Source organism: Grammomys surdaster, unplaced genomic scaffold (assembly GCF_004785775.1).
Source record: "Grammomys surdaster isolate TR1022 unplaced genomic scaffold, NIH_TR_1.0 166, whole genome shotgun sequence".
NCBI classification, from domain to species: Eukaryota; Metazoa; Chordata; class Mammalia; order Rodentia; family Muridae; genus Grammomys; species Grammomys surdaster.
The window spans coordinates 6947998-6971422 of NW_021604614.1; the positions used below are offsets into that span (position 1 = coordinate 6947998).

The window sequence follows — 23425 nt, forward strand, 5'->3', positions numbered from 1 at the left end:
GTTACAGAACAATGGGGCTATGTAGATAGAAACCCTTTAGATAGGTAGGTAGGTAGGTAGGTAGATAGATAGATAGATAGATAGATAGATGCCAAAAATACACTTCTAATCCTAGCACTGAACTCAAGAAGCTGCCACAGAAGGATTGTGAGTTCAAGGTTAGCCTGAGCTATACAATAAAAACCATCTTGAAAAGCAGGGTTGGGGGAGACTAGAGAGATGGTTCAGCAGTTAAAAGCACTTAATGTGGCTGGGCAGTGGTGGCACACGCCTTTAATCCCAGCTCTTGGGAGGCAGGCGGATTTCTGAGTTCGAGGCCAGCCTGGTCTGCAGAGTGAGTTCCAGGGCTACACAGAGAAACCCTGTCTCAGAAAAAAACGGGGGGTGGGGGGTGGGGGTGGGGGGTGGGGGGAGGAGCACTTACTATTCCTCCAGAGGACCAAAGTTTGGTTCCTAGAAGCCACATTATCAACTCATAACCACCTGTAACTCTAGCTCCAGGGATCGAACACCTCTGGCCTCTTTGGCACCTGCACTCACATGCACATACCCACATGCAGACATATGCATACCTATATGATTTAAAATTTTTTAAAGTTCTTTTAAAAGGGAGAATATATCCTATAAAGTATTACCCAAATGCAAAAGAAAAACAGTAAGTAATATGAAATATTTTCACATTAGAGGACAAAACCCCTTAATTTCAAAGGGGAATGTTGGTAATATAAGGATTTAAATTAGTTGGATGTGACAGCATAGGCCTGCAATTGCAGCACTCAAAAGAATTTCTAGCTGGGGACCAGCAAGATAGAGAGGCACATGCATAGGGGCCTGACAACTTTGGTTGGATTCCTGAGTCCTATAAAGTGACTTGAGAGAACTGACCCCCAGAGTTGTCCTCTAATCTCTGTAAATGCACAGGTGCAACACAAGGACACATGCATACACGGACACAAGCATGCACATACATATACACACACTCACAGAAGCAAAACTGTCATTTCAGCACCTGGGAGGAAGAGGAGCAAGAGGAGGAGGAAGAAGAAGAAGAAGAAGAGGAAGAGGAGAAAAAGGAGGAGGAGAAAGCAGAAAATCAAGAGGATGAATCAAGTTCTCTGCTAAAGGCCAACCTGAGCTATATGAGATGGGATCCTATTTTAAAAAGAGCTGTTGGCACAAGCCTATAAAATTCCAACCCCTTGGGAGAAGAACTGCAAATTCAAGACTGCCTGGACTGCTGTAAACTTCAAACTAGCCTGACCAACTTACTGAGCCCATCTCAAAGTAAAAATAATGCTGGGAATGTAGTTCAGTTGTAAAGTACTTGCTTAGCATGGATGAAGCCCTAGGTCCAACCCTCAGAACTGCAGCGGGGTGTGTGCATGTGTGTGTGTGTGTGTGTGTTTGTGTGTGTCAAAGCTATATATAGGAGTGAGTATGTGAGTGTGTGGAGTGCCTGGATGCATATGCTTGTGTATCTCCTACACACCAGTCAAACAAAGACAGAATAATTGCTAGGAAAATAAGCATAAAATTTTAATGTGTCCTTCAAAAGAGAAGTTATCTAGAGAGCCAAAGCCCAAGCAAAAGGCTGCTCAATTTCTTTAGTAATCAGGGAAAAGCAAATTAAAACAAAAAAGTGTTAAATAGTACAATCACTTTGGGAAATTGTTCTATAGTTTTTAAAGAACACTCGCTCTCTGACCCAGAAACTATTCCCAAAGACATACTCAAGAGAAACGGGAACATATGTAAAAAGATTTGCAAGTGATTGTTCACAGCAGCTTAGTTCACCACAGCCAAACTCTTAGAACCAGCACTCAATAAAAATGAAGAGAACTTAGCAACAGTAATAATGGCTTTAAAAAATTATACAGCCAACGAGTTCAATGAAAAATCATTATACTGAGTGAACAATGCCAAACAGCAAAGAGTAAACACAACATGACCCCATTTATAAGTTCAAACTACAGAATGAATTACCAGTGTTAGAGGTTTACCTGGAGCTGTAAAGACTGCTTAGAGATTAAGAGCACATCCTCCTGCAGATGATCTAAGTTTGATTATCAGCACCCACACCGGAGCTTACAATCTCTGTAACTTCAGCTCCAGAGGGATAGGAACTCTCTGGCCTCTGAGGACAGACATGGATACACACATGGACACGGACACACACACACACACACACACACACACACACACACACCTTTGAAAACAAAAACCCGAGAAACATCTTTGTAGAAATGTAACAGCTCATTCTGAGGCTTTTAATAAAGCTTGATATTCCTTCACACCAAAAAGAAAGGAAGGAAGGAAGGAAGGAAGGAAGGAAGGAAGGAAGGAAGGAAGGAAGGAAGGAAGGAAGGAAGGACAGCACCGACTGCTCTTCTAGAGGTTCTGAGTTCAAATCCCAGCAACCACATAGCGGCTCAGTCATCTGTAATGGAATTTGATGCCCTCTTCTGGTGTGTCTGAAGACAGCTACAGTGTACTCATGGGCTGGAGAGGTGGCTCAGTGGTTAAAAGCACTGGCTGCTCTTCCAGCGAACCTAAGTTTCAGTCCTGACACCCAATGGTGACTCACAAGTGTCTGTAACTGTAAAGGAGTCAGCACTCTCTTCTGGCTGCCACAGGCATCAGGCACACATGTGGTACTCAGGAATACTTGGAGGCAAAACACCCATACACATAAACCAAAAAGTTAAATATATCAGTCAACTATACTATTCATAATAGAACTTTACCCAGCAATGACTGACTAATGAGCAGGTCCATAAACAAAGAAGCTTACAAAGAGTCACTGAATGAGGTGAGCATGGTAGTGAACACCTTTGATCCCAGGACTTAGTAGATCTAAGTTTGAAACCAGCCTGCTGGTCTACATAAGAGTTTCAGGACAGCTAGGGCTACATAGTGAGACCTTGTCTGCCCCTCTCCCTCTCCTCCCTCTCCCCCTCTCCCTCTCTTCCCTCTCTCCCTCCTCCTCTCCCTCCTCTCCCTCTCCCTCTCCCTCTCTCTCTCTCTCTCTCTCTCACCTTTCTTTCATCTCTTACAAAAAATCATTAAGTGAAGGCAGAGAGAAACAAACAATAAAGTTCAAACGAAGAGGGCGTAGTGATACACATCTATAACCCTGGCACTCGAGAGCCTGAAGATGAAGAGGGAAGACCTCATGTTCAAGACCAGTCTGGTCGGGCAATGGTGTCATATGCCTTTAATCCCAGCACTTGGGAGGCAGAGGCAGGCAGATTTCTGAGTTCGAGGCCAGCCTGGTCTACAGAGTGAGTTCCAGGACACCCAGGGCTACACAGAGAAACCCTGTCTCGAAAAACAACAACAAAAAAAGATGCAAAAAAAAGACCAGTCTGGGCTACCCTGTGAGAACATCTCAGAAAGTCAAAAAGTCAACTTCTACCTTTCAGCTGAGCAGCCATCTTCCAGAAATGCACCAAAATGACACACAGGGAGAGTCACCCATGTAAAAAATTTAAATCATTCTTCCTTTTCTTGTTTTTTTCTTCTCTGGCCTGTATCTGTGTTTGATAGTTTTCCTTTTCTTGTATCTCTACTAGCTTTCTAATTTCTTCCTTAGTATCTAAGTAGCCTCCTCATTTCCATTCACAAATTTTTCTTCTGTTTATCTACATCTTTCATTGTTTTCTTCTTCTATCGGTCATCTTAGTATTTTTCTTTTTATTTATAATGTTTTCTAATTTTTCTTCTCTGGCCTGTATCTGTTTTTCATATTTTTCCTTTTTTTGTATCTCTATAACCCTCTTTTAGAAGGTATTTAAAAAAAAAAAACCTACCATGATTATTAAGATTAAGATAATAAGGGGCTGGAGAGATGGCTTAGCGGTTATGAGCACTGACTGTTCTTCCAGAGGTCCTGAGTTCAATTCCCAGCTACCACATGGTGGCTCACAACTATCTGCAGTGAGATTCAATGCCCTCTTAAAAGACTCTTATACAGAATACTACTATAAAAAAAAAAAAAAGCCAGGTAGTGGTGGTCCGCGCCTTTAATCCCAGCACTTGGGAGGCAGAGGCAAGCGGATTTCTGAGTTCGACGTCAGCCTGGTCTACAGAGTGAGTTCCAGGACAGCTAGGGCTACACAGAGAAACCCTGTCTCGAAAAACAAACAAACAAACAAACAAAAAGATAATAAATATTATAATAATAAATATTTTAATTTAATAATAAATATTATCACAATTATCATCTTATTTATCTTATTCCCTTTATTAATCTTAAATTTTCACCTGTTCATATTTTTTCTACAGCCAGTCTCCTTTTCTTAACATGTAAAGATAAACTTTAAGCATGTCTCACTTGGTCAGAAGCTTCATTGCTTTGGATTTTTCCTTGTGTTCCCTCAGTCTCTCCTGTTTAGTCAGACCTTGCACAGTCCTCGCCTGCCCCTCTATTGGTTCGCCAGAGAGGCATTTTCACCTTCCTCATAGGACATACCATCCATCCATTGGGAGTTGTTTCTCTCCTGTTCTCATTCCTCCCATCTCCCTGGGAAGTTGTCTTAAATTGGCTCCTCAGGGCACCAGGACAAGACTCCTCAGCACAGGTCAAGCCAGCCCAATCCCCTTCAGCTCCAGCGTCCCACACTCCTCTGAGCCTCCCACCTAACTAGGAAAATACTTTGGGACATGCTTGTCTATAGATAGGGCCAGGCTGCTTCTCTTTCTACTCAGCCTAGTCATCTTAAAAGCACCCATTTTTCAATTCAGCAGGCTCTTTTTAAAAAGTGCCAAGGTTTTGTTTTTTGCTTTTTTTTTTTAAATATATATAAATGCATGCCTAGGCCATAAGCTTTGGCTCATTCCCTGACTAGCCTGACACTTAAACTATTCTATGCCTACCACTTAGTTCGTTACCTCTCTTCAGTCTCAGCGCACTTCACCCTCGGAGCTTCTTCCTTCTTCCTTCCTGTCTCCTCAGCATCTTGCTCTGCTTCTCTCTTGAGTTCATCTACCTGCTGGTTTACAACTGGCTCCTTGCAGCTCTCTTGCAGTTCTCTCCCAGCGTCTCCTTTTATTTTCTATTTCCCAGACTCCTCTTGCTTCCTCATGTGTCCCTCCTCCTATTTCCTACCTCAGCTCATTGGCCACCTTTTTTTTTTTTTTTATTGACAGGTGATGCTTATAAGAGATTCTCCACACACCCATTTTTATGTTCTCCAGGCTTTCAGAAAACATGGAGGTGCTCTTTTGGCCACATGTATCCGGACCTCAAGAAGGATGGTGTTACAGACATCAAGGGAATGAGTGCTGATGAAAAGGAATGGCCCACCAGCCTGGTCTACAGAGTGAGTTCCAGGACAGCCAGGACTACACAGAGAAACCCTGTCTCAAAAAAAAGAAAAAGAAAAGAAAAGGAATGGCCCATGAATGTTCACACAGCAATACATGTTGTTGGCACTGCTGTAAACAAGCACGCTAACTAAGGGCAAGATTCTTGTCAAGAGAACTAATGTGCAGACTGAACAGACAAGCACTCTGAGGTTAGAGACAGCTTTCTGAAATTGATAAAAAAAAAAAAAGTAAATGAGAAAACTGTATCAAAACAAACAGAAGGATGCTAAAGAGAAAGGCACAGGGTTCAATTCAAGAACCCGGAAAAGCACATTCTGTGAGAACCAGTGGGAAGAAGCCAGAGTGCTGGGGCCATTATGAATTCATGGCTTAAAAAGAAATAAAAGACCTAGACTGTTAAAAACAACCAACAGAGCTGGGGATGGTGGCGCATGCCTTTGATCCCAGAACTCAGAAGGCTGAGGCAGGCGGATCTCTGAATTTGAGGCCAGCCTGGTCTACATTGTAAGTTCCAGGACAGCTGGGATAGGAAGACTCTGTCTCAAAAATAAAACAAAACAATCATCAAACAAACAAACAAAACCCAGCAGCAACAAAAAAGCACATTTGGATGAAACTTGGCTTAAAAAGTAAGTGGTTACCATGAAAATTAAGTCAGATACCAGGCTAGATGGCTCAGTGGTTAAGAGCACTAGCTGCTCTTCCAGAGGTCCTGAGTTCAATTCCCAGCAACCACAAGGTAGCCCACAACCATCTGTAATGGGATCAGATGCCCTCTTCTGGTGTGTCTGAAGACAACTACAGAGAACTCATATAAATAAAACAAATCTTAAAAAAAAAAAAAAGACATGATACGTTTTGGAGCTAGAGATTAGTTGATCAGGAGAGAGCCCTGCACTTATTGAGCTGTTAGCTATGGGTATTATTATTCCTTATGAATATTATAATAAAAAAGATGCAAAGCTCAGGGACTTTTACACTGCGTTTAACAAGTTTAAAAGACAGCAATCTATTGAGCCTGCTGACTCAACTACACTTGGTAAAGGAGGGGACAGAGCCTCAAACAAGTCACAGGTTACTGGCTTGTGCAACTGCCTGCGAGGTGATGCCTTTCTTCACAGATAGCATTTTCAGGGGAAAAATACAAACTAATCTTGGGCATGCTGAATTTAAAGTACTTTTATATAGCCAAGCAGAGAGGTCCAGTAAGAAAACAAGACATGCAGATCTGTGTGCATAGAAGCCACAAGTGGAGATCACAAACTTTGGATTCCTAATGAAACCTGTTAAAAACAATGGAGACGTGACTGTTAAGGAAAAACAGAGTCACTGGAAGGCCCAGAACTAAGCCACTGCAACATTTAATGACCAGACAGAGAACAAGACAGTAACAAAAGGGCAGGCACCAAGTGGTAGGAGGAAACTCAGAAGAACGTCATGAACCATTGAGCAAGATAACACGGCATGAGAAAGCCACTCTTCAGGTTGATGCATACTTAAGAGAAGATATGGATTATGGGTAATACTCAGCAAGCCAGTTTCTGCTCCACCCTTTCTGGTTGACTCAAGAGAACCACCAGAAAACAACTGTTTCTGAGCATGCATGCACAAGTGGTTCTTGGTTATCTCGTGAGGAGACAAATCACAGCCCTTCTGCTCTGCTCTGCTCTGCCTCTCAAGGAGGGAGACGGCAGCCTTCTAAGCACTCAGTCTGTGCACCTGGACAGTGTCAATAGTAAAAGGTCAGCAAGCAGGGGTTGGCTCACTTTCTGTTTCTTCCATATCTGAAGTAGCCAGAGAAGGTTCAATACCACCTACCCCCACTCTTCTCCAGGAGACACCCAGGGCCAAGGCTACTGCTTGTGCAGAACAGGCCTGGGGCAGGTGGCCAAGACAGGTCAGCAGTCAGCCAAGGCAAATGGGCTCCTCCTGTTACACGCCCCAGGGCAGGTTGACAGGCCCTAGTGAAATCAGGCTTTGCTCAGACCTCCAGGGAAGATCTAGTCATATTTGAAAATTTGATGGTTCATCTCATGTATTTTAGTTTGAATAATTTAAGTTAGAGTCTAAAAAATACCATTTCTACATGTACCAGCTGAGTTCATGCCAGTCTTCTGTCCTAAAGTTTGGTGCCAAAGTCTTAGTTAAGAATAAAACAGGGGGTGGGATGGGGGCAGGGCGAGGGTGGGGGAAGCTGGAGAGACAGCTCAGCAGTTTCCAGCACTTGCTGCTCTAGGACAGATTCTGTATGCAGCACCCACACAGTGGCTCACACTATCTACAACTCCACTTCTGCGGGAATCTGACCCCTATTCTGGCCTCTAAGGGCACTGGGCATATATATGGTTCATATATATGTATATATATATATATATATATACATATATATGTATGTATATATATATATATATGCAAGCAAAATATTTATATACATAAAGTTTCTTTAAAAAAAAAAAAAACAACAAAGCAGGGTCAGTAAAATAGCCAGGGGATTATAAGTCTGAGATCAGCCTGGGCTATACAGCAAGTTGCTGCTGGCTACCCTGAGCTATAAAGCAAAACTCTGCCTCAAAATACAATAACAACAAAAACCACAACTGACCCATCACTATGTGAATTCATAATTCTTAACACAAAGGGTTTGTGGAACAAGCTTTTTTTTTTTTTTTTTTTTTTTTTGAAACAGGTTCTCACAATTTCTGCAGGTTCTAAGATCCTCTGGTCCCAGCACAAGTTAAGCGGGACGGAGCTCACACACCAAGCCTGTCCTAGCACTCCCTCAGTAAACGTGTAAAAACTATCACAGATAACCAGTATAGAGACGTACAAGTGTGGAAAGGAGGACAAGGAGACACATGGGGCCGGACTTGGAAAATGACACATCTTCAGAGGTGGCACCCTCTTTCTTACACACTGCCACAGTGTGTGCACTGTTCACAACCACAGGTTACCTAAAGACCTTTCTTTTTTTACTTTTTGAGATGTTTTTCAAAAAAACCTAATAAAAACACCCTCTTGCGGGACCTTGTAAAATAAAGTAGAAGTGTGAACAGTATTAGTTATACTATCAGAACTTGGAATGGAGTCTGAGGAGGTGGGGCAGTAGACAGAGCACTTGCAGTGCTTTCTCTGCTGAGTCTCAATCCCTAGAACACATGGAAAAGCTATGCGAACCTGGTGGGTGCCTGCAACCCAGAGTCAGGAGAGTGTTAGGCTACACTAGCCAGAAGTGGCAAGCTCCAGATGCAGTGGTCCTGTCTGAATAAATAAAGTGGAGAGTAACTAAGGAAGACACTCAACATGCACTTTGGGGCTCCACCCACATATGTGAACACACTTACATGCCTGTACCCCATACAAACACATGAAAAAAAAAAAACCTGCCAGGCAGCGGTGGCACACGCCTTTTTTAATCCCAGCACTTGGAAGGCAGAGGCAGGTGGATTTCTGAGTTCAAGGCCAGCCTGGTCTACAGAGTGAGTTCCAGGACAGCCAGGGCTACACAGAGAAACCCTGTCTCGAAAAAACCAATAGAAAAAAAAAAAAAAACACAAAAACTTAGAAGTATCCTTAATATTCAACAACAAAAAAAGGTATGAGTTCAGTTATCAACTTGATGAGATATCCTTAATCATTACACTAATAAATGACATTAAGAAAAAAAGATCATAGCTAATCATCGTGGTGTATGCCTTTAATCCCAGTGCTAAGAGGCAGAGGGAGTGTGAGACTAGCCTGGTCTACATATCAAGTTGCAGGACAACAAGGGCCACACAGAGACTTTCTCAAAGAGAGCAGGGGAGGAGGGAAATGACAATATGGTGTCAACTGAAAGAGACTTGAGCACAGATTTCACAATAACGTCTCTTTCGGCTACAAATTAAAAGACTAAGAGAGCTAAGTGGCATTTCCCCACTGATGGACCCTAACAGCTTTCAATTTAATACATTTACGTAAGAGCAAAATGAAGCCATACAGGGAATCTAGATTAAATAAAAAGTCATCAAATAAGCAATTCAAGAATAGGAAGACGCACTACATCCCTTGATGGAAGAACTAGTTGAAAAAGTTAGAGAAAACAGACTCCTTCCAAAGTCATCTACAAAGCCAATACAATCCTAATCAAAATCTCAAAAGGGACATTTATAGAACCCAAATCTAAGATTCCCATGATAGTATATTCATGCATATAGCTAAGAAAAACTTGAAAACAAGCACATTTACACTATTAGATAACAAATGTACTATGTAAAGCCACAGGGGTCCCAGGAAACTGTGGTAATGGGATAAATACAGATAAAAACCTTTCTAGAACAAGAAGTCTTATCTATCCAGGAAAGTCTGTACAAGCTCAAATACAGACAAGTCTGTATAGCATGTGTGTGTGTACAAGCTTGTTTGCAAATGGGAGTTAGGCAAAATGCTATCTATTAAAAAAAAATAAGCCAGATCACTACTTAACACTAAACATAAAAATTCCACAAAAGATAAAATTGTGAACTTTTTTTTTCTTTTTTGATTTTGCCAAGACACAGTTTTCTCTGTGTGGCCCTGGGTGTCCTGGAATTCAACATATGGACCAGGCTGGCCTCAAACTCAGAGATCTGCCTGCCTCTGCCTCCTGCTGTGCTGGGATTAAAGCGGTGTCCTACCACACCTAGCCAAATATTAAAAAGAAAGAAAGATTTTAATATTCTAAATTTGCCTAAATACTAAAGGGAAAAAATTCAAAACCTATAGAGATCTAACCAAATATTTCACACTTTTATATAAACAAAGGCACCATAAACAAAATTAAAAGGTAAATGACAAACTAGGAGAAAAACAAATATATAATCCAAATACAAGAAGTCCATACAGTTACTGGGTATGGAGGCAGAGGAATTTAATCCTAGTACTCGGAGGCCAAGTGGTTTATAGACCAGTTGATAGACCAGACAAGTGGAGCTCTGTGAGTTCAAAGCCAGTCTGGTCTACATAGTAAGTTCCAGACCAGCTAGAACTACATAGTGAGTTGTAAAATACAAACAATTATTTAAAATGTTTAAATAAGCCGGGCGGTGGTGGTGCACCCCTTTAATCCCAGCACTTGGGAGGCAGAGGCAGGAGGATTTCTGAGTTTGAGGCCAGCCTGGTCTACAGAGTGAGTTCCAGGACAGCCAGGACTACACAGAGAAACCCTGTCTCAAAAAACCAAAAAAAACAAAAACAAAAAAGTTTAAATAAAAAACAGTTGGTAGAGTCTTTTCCTATTCATGGAGTCTTAGGTTCCATCCCAGTACAAGCATAAACAAGCCTAATGGCATATGCCTGTAATCCCAGCACTCTGGAGATAAAGGCAGGAAGATTACAAGTTCAAGACCAGCCTGCACAACACAACAACAATTTGTCCCAGGACCCACGCTCAGTTCCTAGCAACACCAAGGCAGTTCACAACCATCAACTATTGCCGTTCTAAGAAATCAATCACCCTCTCTCTTCTGGCACCATACAGATGGATGTGCACACACACAGACAAAACACACACATAAAATTTAAAAATAGATTTTAAAAAACCATTAAGCTTTACAGATCCTTGGGGAGGGAGAAATGCCAATCAAGACAACGAGAGAACATTTTTCATGTGCCAAACTGGTAAAGACCTAAAGACTCAGACTGCCCAACACTGTCAAGGGTTCAAGGTTCCTGATATTCTTTCACATTACGGGTGTGACTTTTCATGACAAGGGAAAGTCGCTGTGGTGCGCTAGTGAGAGGAGAAGACATTAAATGCACATATGACTCAACCATGTTCTAAAATAACTATGAAGAGCACTTCATGCATGCATGGTCCTTAGACCCTTCCCATGCACTAACTGGTGCCCTTCCCGTTCCCAACAGTTCTGTGAGGTAACACGATTATTTCCCTCATCGGGAGAAGGAGGAGACAGGAACAGTGATGAAGTGATAGAGGCAAGGTTCCAACCCTGCTTGCCTCATGCTGACACTCTACTTCATGCATGACGTATACACATAAATCAAATTCTAAACACAGTGGCATCAACTTTACAACCTAATTTAGTTCATTTTGTCATAGATTTTCTACTATTTTATTTTTCAAATACAATGACATTTTGGCTGACAAAAAAAAATCAATAACCACAAGACAGCAACAATATGTCCCTGAAGTTCCAGTAGAGAAGCTGATGGGGAAGTAAGTTTATAGGCCAGGCATGGTGGTCAGGCATGGTGGGGCTCACCTGTATGGGGAGCCTGAGGTAGAAAGGTGAGGAGATCAGGGCTAAGCCTGGGCTAAGCTCCTGTCTCAAAATAAAAACAAAGACAAACATGAAACAAAAATTTCTAAATGAAACTTTACGTGGTTTGTGAATTTATGAGAAACAAAGCAGATTTTATTCTAACTTCGTCTTTATTATTTATTTGTGTGGAAGAGTATTTAGTTGTATGGAGTTCAGAGGACAACTTGAATGAATCTGTCCTCTGCTTACACCATGTAGGTCCCAAGGATCAAACCCAGGTCATTAGGTTTGGCAGCAAGCGCCTTAACCCATGAGCCATCTTGCTGGCCCTTTTAAAAAACAGTGCACTTGATAAAATCTGTAACATTTACAGTGAGAACAATAACGTTCTTCTGATGAAAAAAAACTAAGTAATGATGGATGGGGCAGTCTACAACAAATTTTTTTTGACCACATAGCATCAAGAAAAACCTGATTCATCAGAGACAAACAGCTGCAATAAGTATTTAGTTCTTTAAAATAACAAAAACAAGCCTTTAATCCTGACACTTAGGAGGCAGAGGCAGGCAGATCTCTGAATTCAAGGCCAGCCTGGTCTACCAAGTGAGTTCTAGAACAGTCAGAGCTGCACAGAGAAACCCTGTAAAACAAAAAGTGCATTAAGGCTAAATTTACACCTGTCTAAAAGACTACAAAGTATATCTCCAAGTTAAAAGTATACATATTATTTAAAAATGTAAATGCTTGCTAACTGCAAGTATTTTGGTAAAAATAACTATGTGGTAACCATGATTAAGAGATATAGGCATCTATGTTCATGTCCTTGCACAGTGCAATGACTGAATAAGTCCTGAATTAGCTTATATAACATGAGCAAACAACCACAAGCATGATTCTTTTCTTGTGTGAGACAGACACAAAAGAGTCTTCCTAGGTGGTTCAGGCTGGCCTTATGATCCTCTTGCCCCAACCTCCCTAAATGCTGGGGTTCTAGGGATGTGCCACCACTCCTGGCCTGAATTCCTAAATTACCACCATAGTCAATCCTTACCATAAAAACTAATCCCAGGTTAGGCACAAACTGAGAAACTATTCCAGGATGCTTTTCCTGAGTAGCACTACAGATCATTTAAATTTTCTTCCTTTTGCTTGTTTTTATTTGCCCTCCAAATACACTGCATTTTCTTTTCTTTTTTAAATTTCCGTAATTATAGACACAGAAACTAGCAAAAGGAAAGAAAACTTCTGGAAGTGCTCTTCAGCCAGCCTCCTTGATGACATAACTAGTTTACTCTCGTAGCCAGGCCCTTGACCTTGTACTGCAGTGGTACTCAGATCTCACACCAGGCACAGCTCTATCCCATTCACACCTTTGTGCAGTCCCAGCTAATTCTAAGACCCTTTACGCTATTTCTCAATCACACCACCTCTTGGCTGCCATTACTAACTCCTTGCAGCATCTACCCCTCCATCTCTAGTTTTTTTATTTCAGTGTTCTATAAATGCTCTCCTAAGACATGACTTGCTCTCCTAAGACATGCACTCTTTAAGACTGGTGCTTCCAACTTCATGTAACTCTATTGTAATAACCTGGGAATACAAATAGTGGTCCCCAAAATGTTAAAGAATAGTTCGATAATGTGTTTCAGCTTAATTAAATGCTTATAGTGTTTAAGTTTAAAGCACTAAAATAGGACTCAAACACTTGGGAATTCTGACACAGAACAAGGATTGTGAGGAATAAATTTTATATAGATATTGGTCTAGCAGTTTTGGACAAGGACTTTATAAGACAACAATCCAAGGCTCAGCACTCATGTTTCTTACATGAACATGATGTGAAAGAATGCCTGGTTTTGCATTTTTCTATTGAAGCTCTAGATTTCAGTCCTTTCCTGAGGTAGGTCTGTCACATTCAAAGACAACACATGCTGTTTATTCCCATTAATGGCCAGTTTTCCAATGTTCATGCCTTTCCAAATACCATTTCCTGCAGTTGTTTCCAATCACACCGGAAACAGTGCCTGTAGAGTCTCAGTTCTACCTAGTGATTTAGTCAGCTTACCAAGACCTGATCCTCTCTCTATGTTCACAAGACTCACTGCTCTCAGAATAGACTACCCCAGTGCTTCTCAACCCATGGGTAATGATCCCCAAAAGACCATCAGAAAACAGATTTTACTCTTCCTAACAGTAGCAAAACTACAGTTACAAAGTAGAAATGAAAATAACTTCATGGTTGGGGGTCACCACAACATGAGAAACTGGATTAAAGGGTCACAGAGTTAGGAAGGGTGGGAACCACTGTGTTACCCCAAAACTGATTCAAAACTTCCCCTTCTTTGCAGGTGCCTAGATTATTTTATCTTTCTTTATAGGGTTAACCTCCTAAGTCCTCATGATAGCTACTTCACTGAGTATCTGTTAACTACTGGGTGTGACAAAGGGCAGGTCTTCACAGATCTAGGCTTAGAGGGCAAATGCTCCACAAACTTTCTTCTTGAACACCACACCTTCTTAGTAATGTCCCTGTTTTTCCAAAAGACTGCTGTAAACAAGCAAAAAGCTATACTAAAAACTCAGGCATTTTCTTATGCATTTCTATGGAAAATTTGTCAACACTTCTTAGAGTTGTTGTTTGTTTTGCTAATGCAGGCACCACTATAAATCAATATTCCATCTACATGGAATTTAAAGTCACAGAGAAAGTCTAGGCATGGTGGCACATACCTGTAAACCCAGTAACCAGAGGCTGAAGCTGGAAGATTATAAGGTTAAAGCCAGTCAAGACTATATAGTGAGACCTTATCTCAGATAACTTGGGCCAGTGAGATGGCTCATGGGTAACATCCATTGATAAGCAAGCCTAACAACCTGGGTTTAATCCCGAGAACCCAAATAAAGGTAGGAGAAAAGTCACTTCACAAAGTCCTCTAACCACCACATATGCCTCCCCCACCCCAATAATAAGAAAGAAAGAAATTTTAAGCCGGGCGGTGGTGGCGCACGCCTTTAATCCCAGCACTTGGGAGGCAGAGACAGGCGGATTTCTTAGTTCGAGGCCAGCCTGGTCTACAGAGTGAGTTCCAGGACAGCCAGGACTATGCAGAGAAACCCTGTCTCGAAAAACCAAAAAAAAAAAAAAAAAGAAATTTTAAAATAGTGAAGTTCTTGGAGTCCTGAACCAGTCTGCCTGCATTCCAGTCAGTCAGGCCTCTGCCATTACACTCTCTGGAATACATTTCATTCACACACTGTGTGCCTCAGTTTCTCATCTGTAAAGCAGTGATGAGTTACTGAGCTCACAAGACTATTGTTGCAAAGATAATATGTGTGAAGTGTTTAGACTACTGGCCGGCAGAGAACAAGCCCACCTTGTAAGCACACATCCATCTTTACCAGAGGGTAGCCATTCACATTCACCTCTTTCTGTTCCTCCTCAGGCTTCAGCGGCTTCTGAGATATATGCTATGTCACAATAGCAACACAGCAATCTATTTCCTAAATTCATCTGAATTCATGAAATTAGGAAGTTTCCTCTCACATACATACAGTTACTAACGTTTCACTGATATGAATACAACACAAAGTACAGAGTGGTAGAAACAATGCTTATTAGCGAAAAGCAAAGAGGCAGGCCAGAACATATGATGAGAACTTGCTTAAATTTTTAAAATACTTGGCATGGTAGTACACAGCCTCTGAAGAACTGTCCTTTCAAATTGCTTAAAATACCTAAAAACGAACCAATGATGGTGACAGACAGTAGTAGCATTACTACTTTTTGTTTTTTGAGACACAGTCTCTCTGGGTAACCCTAGCTGTCCTTAAGATTCCTATGTAGCCTAGCCTAGCCTTGAACTCAGAGATCCCGTCTACCTCATAAACGCTAGGACTAAAGACATGTGCCACCATGCCAGGCTCCTTTGCTATTGCTGTTATTAGCAATTCTGCTGCCTCTGAACATTGGGGGAAATGTCTCTTTTGAAATCCAAAAGTCTGGAACTACTATTATGCAATTAGACTTCCCAACACACACAGGCTGCTTAGGAATCTTCTCTTCTGTTAACTTCTTTTACCATTTATTCTATGAACTCTTGGACTCAAACTTTCTTTTCCTGAAATAGCTAGATCTTTGAATACTACTGCTATCTGGCAGTCAGTTTCCAAACAAAATTAAATAATGTAAAGTATCTGATAATGTTTCACTTAAGGGCTTTCCCACATTGTCAAGAGCATCTTGCAGATATTTAATTCTACCCAGTTTCAAAGGAAATCAGCTTATAAAAGAAACTTTGTCTAAACCTTTTATCTTCATTAAATACACAGACACCTCTCTCAAGATAATTAATAAAAAGGCTATTTCCTGAAAATAGTTTTATTGTACATATGAGATGTATTTTCTCTTATTAGAACGGCTTAGCCACTTCTTATCTATCCTTTGGCAGACATCAAATTTTAAAGTGTTAAAGACTTTATGTTTAATTATATGTATGTGTTTGAACGTAGGTATGTGCACAAAAGTGCAGGTATCCTCTGAGGCCAGAAGAGGGTACTGGGGGCTGGAATTGGCTCAGAGCACTTGTTTTTACAGAAGACCAGGGTTTGACTCCCAGCACCCACATGAGCTGTTCACAAATGCCTATTAACTCCAGTCCCAGGAGACCCAATGCCATCTTCTGATCCAGGCATGCACATGGTATACAGGGAAAACACTTATACACATAAAATAATAAGTACATCTAAAAAGAAAAAAAAAAAAAAAAGAGGGCATTGAATCCCCTGAAGTTGAAGTCACAGGTGGCTGTGAACCACTCAGCGTTAAGTGTGAGGTATTGGACTCCTCCTCCAGAAGAGCTTCTAGCTGCTAAGCCGTCTTTCCAAACCCTAACCTAAATATTTACCTGTATCACTATATAACTAAACACTAGTTTTAGCCATAACATACTACATTCACACTTTATATATCATAGAGATATAGGAGCTAGACATGATGATACACACCTGTAGTCTCAGAACATGACTGAAGAGTGGAGGATCTCAGGAGTTCAAGACCAGCCTCAACTTATTCTACAACATGGCAAGTTCAAGGCTAATTTGGTTCCACAAACAATGCCAGGCATGGTGGCATAAACCTTCAATCTCAGCATCTATGATGCAGAAACAAGCAGATCTCTAGGAATTCCAAGCCAGTAAAGGCTACATAGTAAGACTCTGACAAAAAATAAGTGACCTATGAAACTCAGTCACAGAGAGTTTGCCTTACATTGGTCAGCCCTGTTTTCAATCTCCAGTGCGACTGACAGAAAAAGATTTTTAGTCTAACATACTTTAAAATAACTTTAATTCATTAATTGATGTTACTAAATATCATGATATCATGTCTTACTAAAAAGCAAAACAAAAACTTGACTGATGTGTAGGCAAGGCTATATATAATTCCAGTACTCAGAAGACTGAGACTGGAAAACTGCTTTCAGTTCAAGTTGGCCAGAACTACAAAACAAGACCCTGATTCAAGAAACAAAACGCATGAAAACTTGTTTCTTGTGGTACATATTAACTATGAGAATATTTAGTGTATAATTAAATGGTTCAGAAACGGTTTTCTTAAAGAAAAGCTCATTAGAAGAACTTAAAACATACAGTAAATTACTTTTTACATGACTAAATAATAAGAGGCCCAGTAAGATTTTTTTATAGACTGCGTTAAAAAAAATTCTAAAGTTGGTAATAATCATAACTACATTTCATATTAACCTATCCATTTTTATTTCATGGTTTCTAAGTATCTGAAATATGCTGCTGCATAGTCTTTTTTATTCTGCATTTATTCATTCAATTAATATGGAGTGTTATATATAAGTTTAAAATCCTTTCCAAACATACACATACAAAGAACATAAAAAACTGTGTGCATAAAATATACTCAGTGGGCCCAGTGAGAGGGCTCAGGAGGTAAAGATGCCTGCCATCAAGCCTGATGACCTGAGTTCGATCCCTGGGACCCATCTGGTGGAAAACAGACTCCCACATCTTGCCCACTGACCTCCACAAGTGTGTGTGTGTGCTTACCCTACCCTCAACAGAAATATATCCAACAGAAGCAAGATACACTCAGTAGTTCTCAACGTGTCTAAAGAAAGTCTAAGAAGACTTAACATGGATGGAAATAAATTCCTGAGGGCTCGTTGTCACACTGATACATTCTGCAATATAAACTAAATGCATTTTTAAAAATGCTTCATGAGGCCACAATGACAACCATTTTTCCTACTAAAAAGCTACAGGAATTCCATTTAAGAGCACATGCGCTAGCCTAGCCTACCTGCTCTATGAAAAGGACTAAGTGGAAAAGAGCAATAGCCTTAAGTCTCCAGATAAACACAGGAGAAACTCCAACCCTAGCTTCTTCAAATACTCCTCCATCAATATGGAGGTCAATTTAGCAAAAGGAAGTCAAGGGATGTAGTAAAATGTAAGCACTGTTAACAAACATTAAAAAGAAGCCCTTTTAAAAAGTGTAAAATGCTTTTTTTCCAAGAAAAAAATGAGTGAACTACCCAAAATGTTAACAGGAAAAAAAAATCGATTGTATTTTCAAGAAACAAAAATTGTTCAAATAAACCCGCTTAGCAAAGTTTTGTAAATTTAATCTTTTTAGGATTATTCCGCTAATACTAATCAGCAACATTAAAAAGTCATTCTAAGTCACCCGGTGGTGCACGCTTGTATTTCCCAACTCAAAAAAGACTGAGGCAGGAGAATAGAACGAGTTACAGAACGATGAGTTTCAGGACACTGTGGGTCACAACTCAGATCCTTTCTCAAAATAAAATAACAGTCATCGTAGTACCTAAAACATCATCACTACACACAAGGTGCTCATCTTTTACTCAAAACTTAAAGTAGACCCAAACTCTGGCCATTTCCCCCCTGCAGGGCACACTTTATGAAATACACGAGGGAGAAAAATCCAAGAAATCAGATAGGGTTAAGTGCTGGTACCTTCCTCTTCCAGAGTAGGGTCAAATGCGTGTCTACCCGCAAATGTCACTGTCGCCTCCAGAAGGCTGCCAATTCTCCTTAACTCTGAGTACAAAGAGGCCTGAGCACCGAAAACACCTGTCCCGAGCAACCGGGAGGGTGGTGATGAAAGCCACCCCCGGGAGAGCACAGCCGGACACAGAGCCTCGGGGTAGCAGAGGTCCGAAGACCCCGGGGGTGAGTGCTGGCTTCGCCGATCCCTGCACCGGGGTCTTCACACGCCTCTCTCGGCGACAACAGGGAGAAAAGTCACACCGGCCAGGACGCGCCCGCGCCCTCCCGGCTACACTGTGCCACCTCATCCCGGAGGCCTGCCCTCGGCCGCCGCCCCCCGGTCACCGCCGTCCGTGTCGCGGCCCGGGCCCCGCTCCCTCAGGCCGGAGCTCCCCGCGCGCTCCCCGGCCCCCGCTGCCGCCCGCGTCGCGCTCCCCTCACTCAAGCCGGGCTACCTGGAGGCCAGGGCGGCGGAGCACTTCACCCAGGGCCCCAGGTCGCAGAGGGCCCGGTGCTCCGGGTCCCTCTCCTTCTCCCGCTCCACGTGGTAGGCGTAGATGGAGAGCAGGATCCCGGCGGCGCACACTGCATACCGGGCCACCCGTTCCCACCGCGGCACCGACACTCTCAGCAGGACGGGCGCCGCCATCTTCCCCCCTCCGCCGCCGCCGCCGCCGCCGCCGCCGCCTCCCTCCGCCTCCACCTCAGACGCCGCCGCCCGTCGGGGCCCGACCCAGCCGCCGCCGCTGCCGCCACCGCCTCCGCCGCCGCCGCCGCCGCCACCGCCACCGCCGCGCCCCATTGGCTCGGTCGCCTCCTCCGGGCCCCGCCCCCACAGGCGCGCGGCCCAACCGCCCCGAGAGGAGTGAGGCGGACTGGGCGGGGAAGGCGCGCGCGGGCACGGAGGGAGGGGCGGAGCGCGCAACCGCCAGGGAGGCGGTGCGGCGCATGCGGGGGGGGGGTCTAAGGGAGGGACGGGCTTGAGAAAGGGCGGGGTTTGACCAGAATTGGGGCGGGGCGAGGAAGGCGCACATAAGTGTGGAGGGAGGAGGCGGAGCGCGCAACAGCAGGGAGGTGGTGTGGCGCATGCGGAGGGCGTGGCTGAAAGTGGGCGTGGTTTGATTTAAAAGGGGCGGGTGGGAAAGCCGCGCGCGGGCGGGGAAGAGGCGGAGGTTGTAACCAGCCTGGGTTGCGTGGCGCAAGTAGAGGGTGGTACTGAGAAATGGGGTTCGTTAGACTGGAGGGCGCGGTCAAAAGAGAGGCGGGACAAGGTGGGGCGGGTGCGAAGGGAAGGGGCGGAGCTCAAAAACTGGCGTGCTGGATGGGGCAGGGGCGTGACCAGGAGAGATGAGGGGTGTGGTCTGGGAAGGGGTGACTTAACCTTAAGGGGCTGTTACGAGGGATCGGTTTCAAAGATCATGCATGACTGGGCAAGCCCTTGGCCCCTGGTAGCAATCAATTGCCTTCCTCCCCCCCACACACAAACATTTTCGTCGTTATCACTTGATATTTCTTATCCAATCCAAATTATCCCTGACCAATGGCTCCAGAGCTCCAGAGACACGTTTGCGTGACATGATTTTCCCCAGGCACCACCTCCAGGCGTCTTGTGTTCAACATGTGAGAAACTTTTTTTCTTAAATGTGCAAAACTATTTTTACATTTTAAAAAAACTATTTTTAAGTGGGTTCGTGAATACGTCTCTATAATTTGGATTTGACGTGGCTTTAACATAATCCATACTAAAAGGATAAAAACGAACTAAAAAAAAAAACCCGAAGACTTGGAAAACTTAAAATCAGAAGAAAACGAAAGGGGAGACGTGAGGAGGCAAATACGCAGGCCATAGAGGCTTGCAAAATTGTTAAAATTGAGCCATAACTGATTCTGAGCTTCCTGGTGGCCAAAACTGGATAGGAAAACACACGGAAAGGCATCTGGGTCTACAAAGAAACAAGCTGTTTATGGAGATTGCTAGCATTTGTTCCAATGCAGCTCTCAGGCTCTGGGGGCATCACATTAGTGGCTTTAATTCATAAGTAATGTTCTTCGATTAATTATACAATGTTGGGTAACAGCACCCCAATCTTTTGCAGGTTTACACAAGCTAATAAACTTTTTCCCCTCTGTTTCTCTGGGTCAGGAACCCTCCAGCTCAGAATGCCCTCCCCTTCCCTCTCTCTCTTCCTCTCCTCTCTACCTTGGATCAAATTAAGATGTGAGGCATGGCTGTAGGTATCTCAAACCCTGAGAGTCCTCTTTCAGTCTCACTCCTATGGCAGTCAGAAGGCTGCAGGCCTTCCCTGGATGCTTGGCAGTAGCAACAGTTCCAATTTGCACCTCCAGAAAACATGGCTGGCTTCCACCCCACACCTCCCCCCAAAGTAAGGGGTTAAAGAAGACAAGATTTAGCTCAACAGTAGAATACTTGACTGATATATGGGAAGCTCTAGTTTAAACCTCCAATAAACAGAGAGAGGGAAGGAATGAGATCAGTCTTTTAAAGTGATATTATCAATTTGTGTGTGTGTTCACATATGTGTGGGTACAAAGAAAATCACGGACTGTAATCCTCCATAGATGGCTCTCTGACTTACCTCCTTGAGACAGAGTATCTCACTGAATCTGGAATCTGTGGTTTGCTTAGCTAGGCTGGCTGGCCAAGACCTGAGGATCCATCTGTCTCTGCCTGTCCCCACCTCCCGTGCAAGGATTACATGTAAGGACAGCCACATACAACCACACTAAATAGGAGGTGCCAAAGATTTGAATTCCGGTCCTCATACTGAGGCAGCAAGCATTTTTTACCAACTGAGACATCTCTCCAGCCTGAGTCTTTTGTTATCACGTGACCTCGGGAATGATATCCTATGGCTTTCATACATTCTGTTACTTAGAAAGTTGTCTCACCAGGTGGTGTAGTGTGTGCCTCAAGCCAAGCACCCTTAAATGTCCATGACGGCAGTTCTGAGGAATGACCTCTTCTGACCTCCATGACCCAAACACATATGTGCATCTCCTCTCCCTCCCTTCCCCCACTTCTCCCCCCCCCACACACACACACTTTGGTTATTAATTTAAAAACGGAGAGAATTCTAGAGATTTAAGTTCATCTGCTTGCTACTGGAAAGCTAATACTTGAGAGAAAATTGGTTGAAGGAAGTCAGGTTTAAGAGCAGAAGATGACTCTGTCCCCTGTGGGGATGGGGGAACCATCTGAAGGGACTGAGCACCGCAAAGAGGTGTTTATAAGAGAGAGGGAAAGAAACAGTAGACAGAAAAGCTACAAAGATAGCAGAGTGTTTCTCTTACTGGGCATTCCCCCACTCCATTAAGACTCTGTCCTAAAGCTTTCTAGCCCAGCTATGGTGATACTTCAGAGTTCCGGCTCAATCCTTGCTGGGATTATTTTCAAAGTGTTGGAGGAAAGCACGGAATTCTAATTCAGCAAATCAAGTCTGAGGTCATTGAAGGTGCTTGCAGGAAGATTTCCACCATCTGGAAACCTTTAGGTAGACACACTGCCTCTCTATAGGTTAAATTCCAGTCAGTCCCTCAAAGGAACAAGAAAGTGCTATTTCCAAAAACAGGAAGAGACAACCAAAGAGACAAAGCAGGAGACCAGGGCTGAGGTAGAGTCTTCAGTAGTGTGCTTGACCAGCAGACACAAGGGTAGAATCATAGGTGTACACCGGTGTGCTTCTGAGGTCTGTCTACTTTTCTTCTTTTTAAATCAGGTCTCACATATCCTAGGCTGGCCTCAAACACACCAGAAACCCGAAGGTGACCTTGAAGTTCTGACTGTCCACCTCCACCTCCCTGGTGCTGGGATCATAGGTATAACACTTCCATACCCAGTTTATGGAAGGCTAGGGATTGAAGTGAGGGCTTCCTGCATACAGAGAAAGCACTCTGAGTCACATCCTAAGCCCCAGGTCCCTATTTTCTGACAAACTCAGCTTTCTACTCAAAACGGTCTTCTCTTCCTTGGGATACTTAATCCAATATTCCCATGTTTGTACAGAGAAAGAGATGGCTCGACTCTGCCCCAGAACAAAAATCCCAGAAGCTTCCTGCAAGCACCTTCAAGCATCTCAGACTTGATTTGCTGAGTTAGAATCCCATGCTTTCCCCCAACACTTTGAAAATAATCCCAGCAAGGATTGAGCCGGAACTCTGAAGTGTAATGATAGCTGGGCTAGAAAGCTTTAGAACAGAGTCTAAATGTCCAAGGCTACCCAGGTCCTTTCAGGAAAACAGCCTATGGAGAGGGGACAGGTGTTATTTTCATATTTGAGAGATAATTCGTTCTATCATCATTCCATTAATGTGAGTATGGCTGTTATGTCAATATGTCATATTTAAACATCATAGGCATGACGGTACACACCTATAAACTGAGCACTCAGAAGGGTTAAGATAGGAAGATTGCAAGTTCAGGACCATCCTGGGCGACACTGAGAGACCCTGTTTCCCAAATAAACCTCTTCAAGGAAAAACAAAAACAACCTGGTACCATGATCTAATGGACACAAAGATTTAGGATTTGACCACTAAAAAACCAAATAGCTATTATACTTATTTATCTTGGTTTCTTCTCTTCTTCCTCTTCCTCCTCTTCCTTATTCTCTTCCTCCTCTTCCTCCTCCTCCCCCTTCTCTTCCTCCTTCTTCTGTACCTCCCCCTATGCTAAAAGTCCCCCAGACAAGACTTCTTTCTCTGTTTGGTCCACTGTCTTGACCACAATACAGGTCAGGAAGACAGGATCTGGCCCAAGGGTAGGGACCTAGTAGGTCGATTTTAAATGAATGAATGAT

The 23425-nt window shown here is 43.0% G+C and overlaps 1 protein-coding gene across 2 annotated transcripts in view; it reads right to left on the reverse strand.

The window, feature by feature from the left end:
- Vkorc1l1 (vitamin K epoxide reductase complex subunit 1 like 1) overlaps positions 1-19311 on the reverse strand; it is a 47826-nt gene extending 28515 nt beyond the window's left edge. Inside the window, exon 1 of one of the 2 annotated variants that reach the window (XM_028766236.1) lies at positions 19064-19311. In XM_028766236.1, the coding sequence (XP_028622069.1) occupies positions 19064-19257 (194 nt within the window). In that variant the 5' untranslated portion in view covers positions 19258-19311. The remainder of the gene's footprint in view (positions 1-19063) is intronic. The other variant, XM_028766237.1, reaches the window with a different exon arrangement.
- Positions 19312-23425: the final 4114 nt, after the last annotated feature.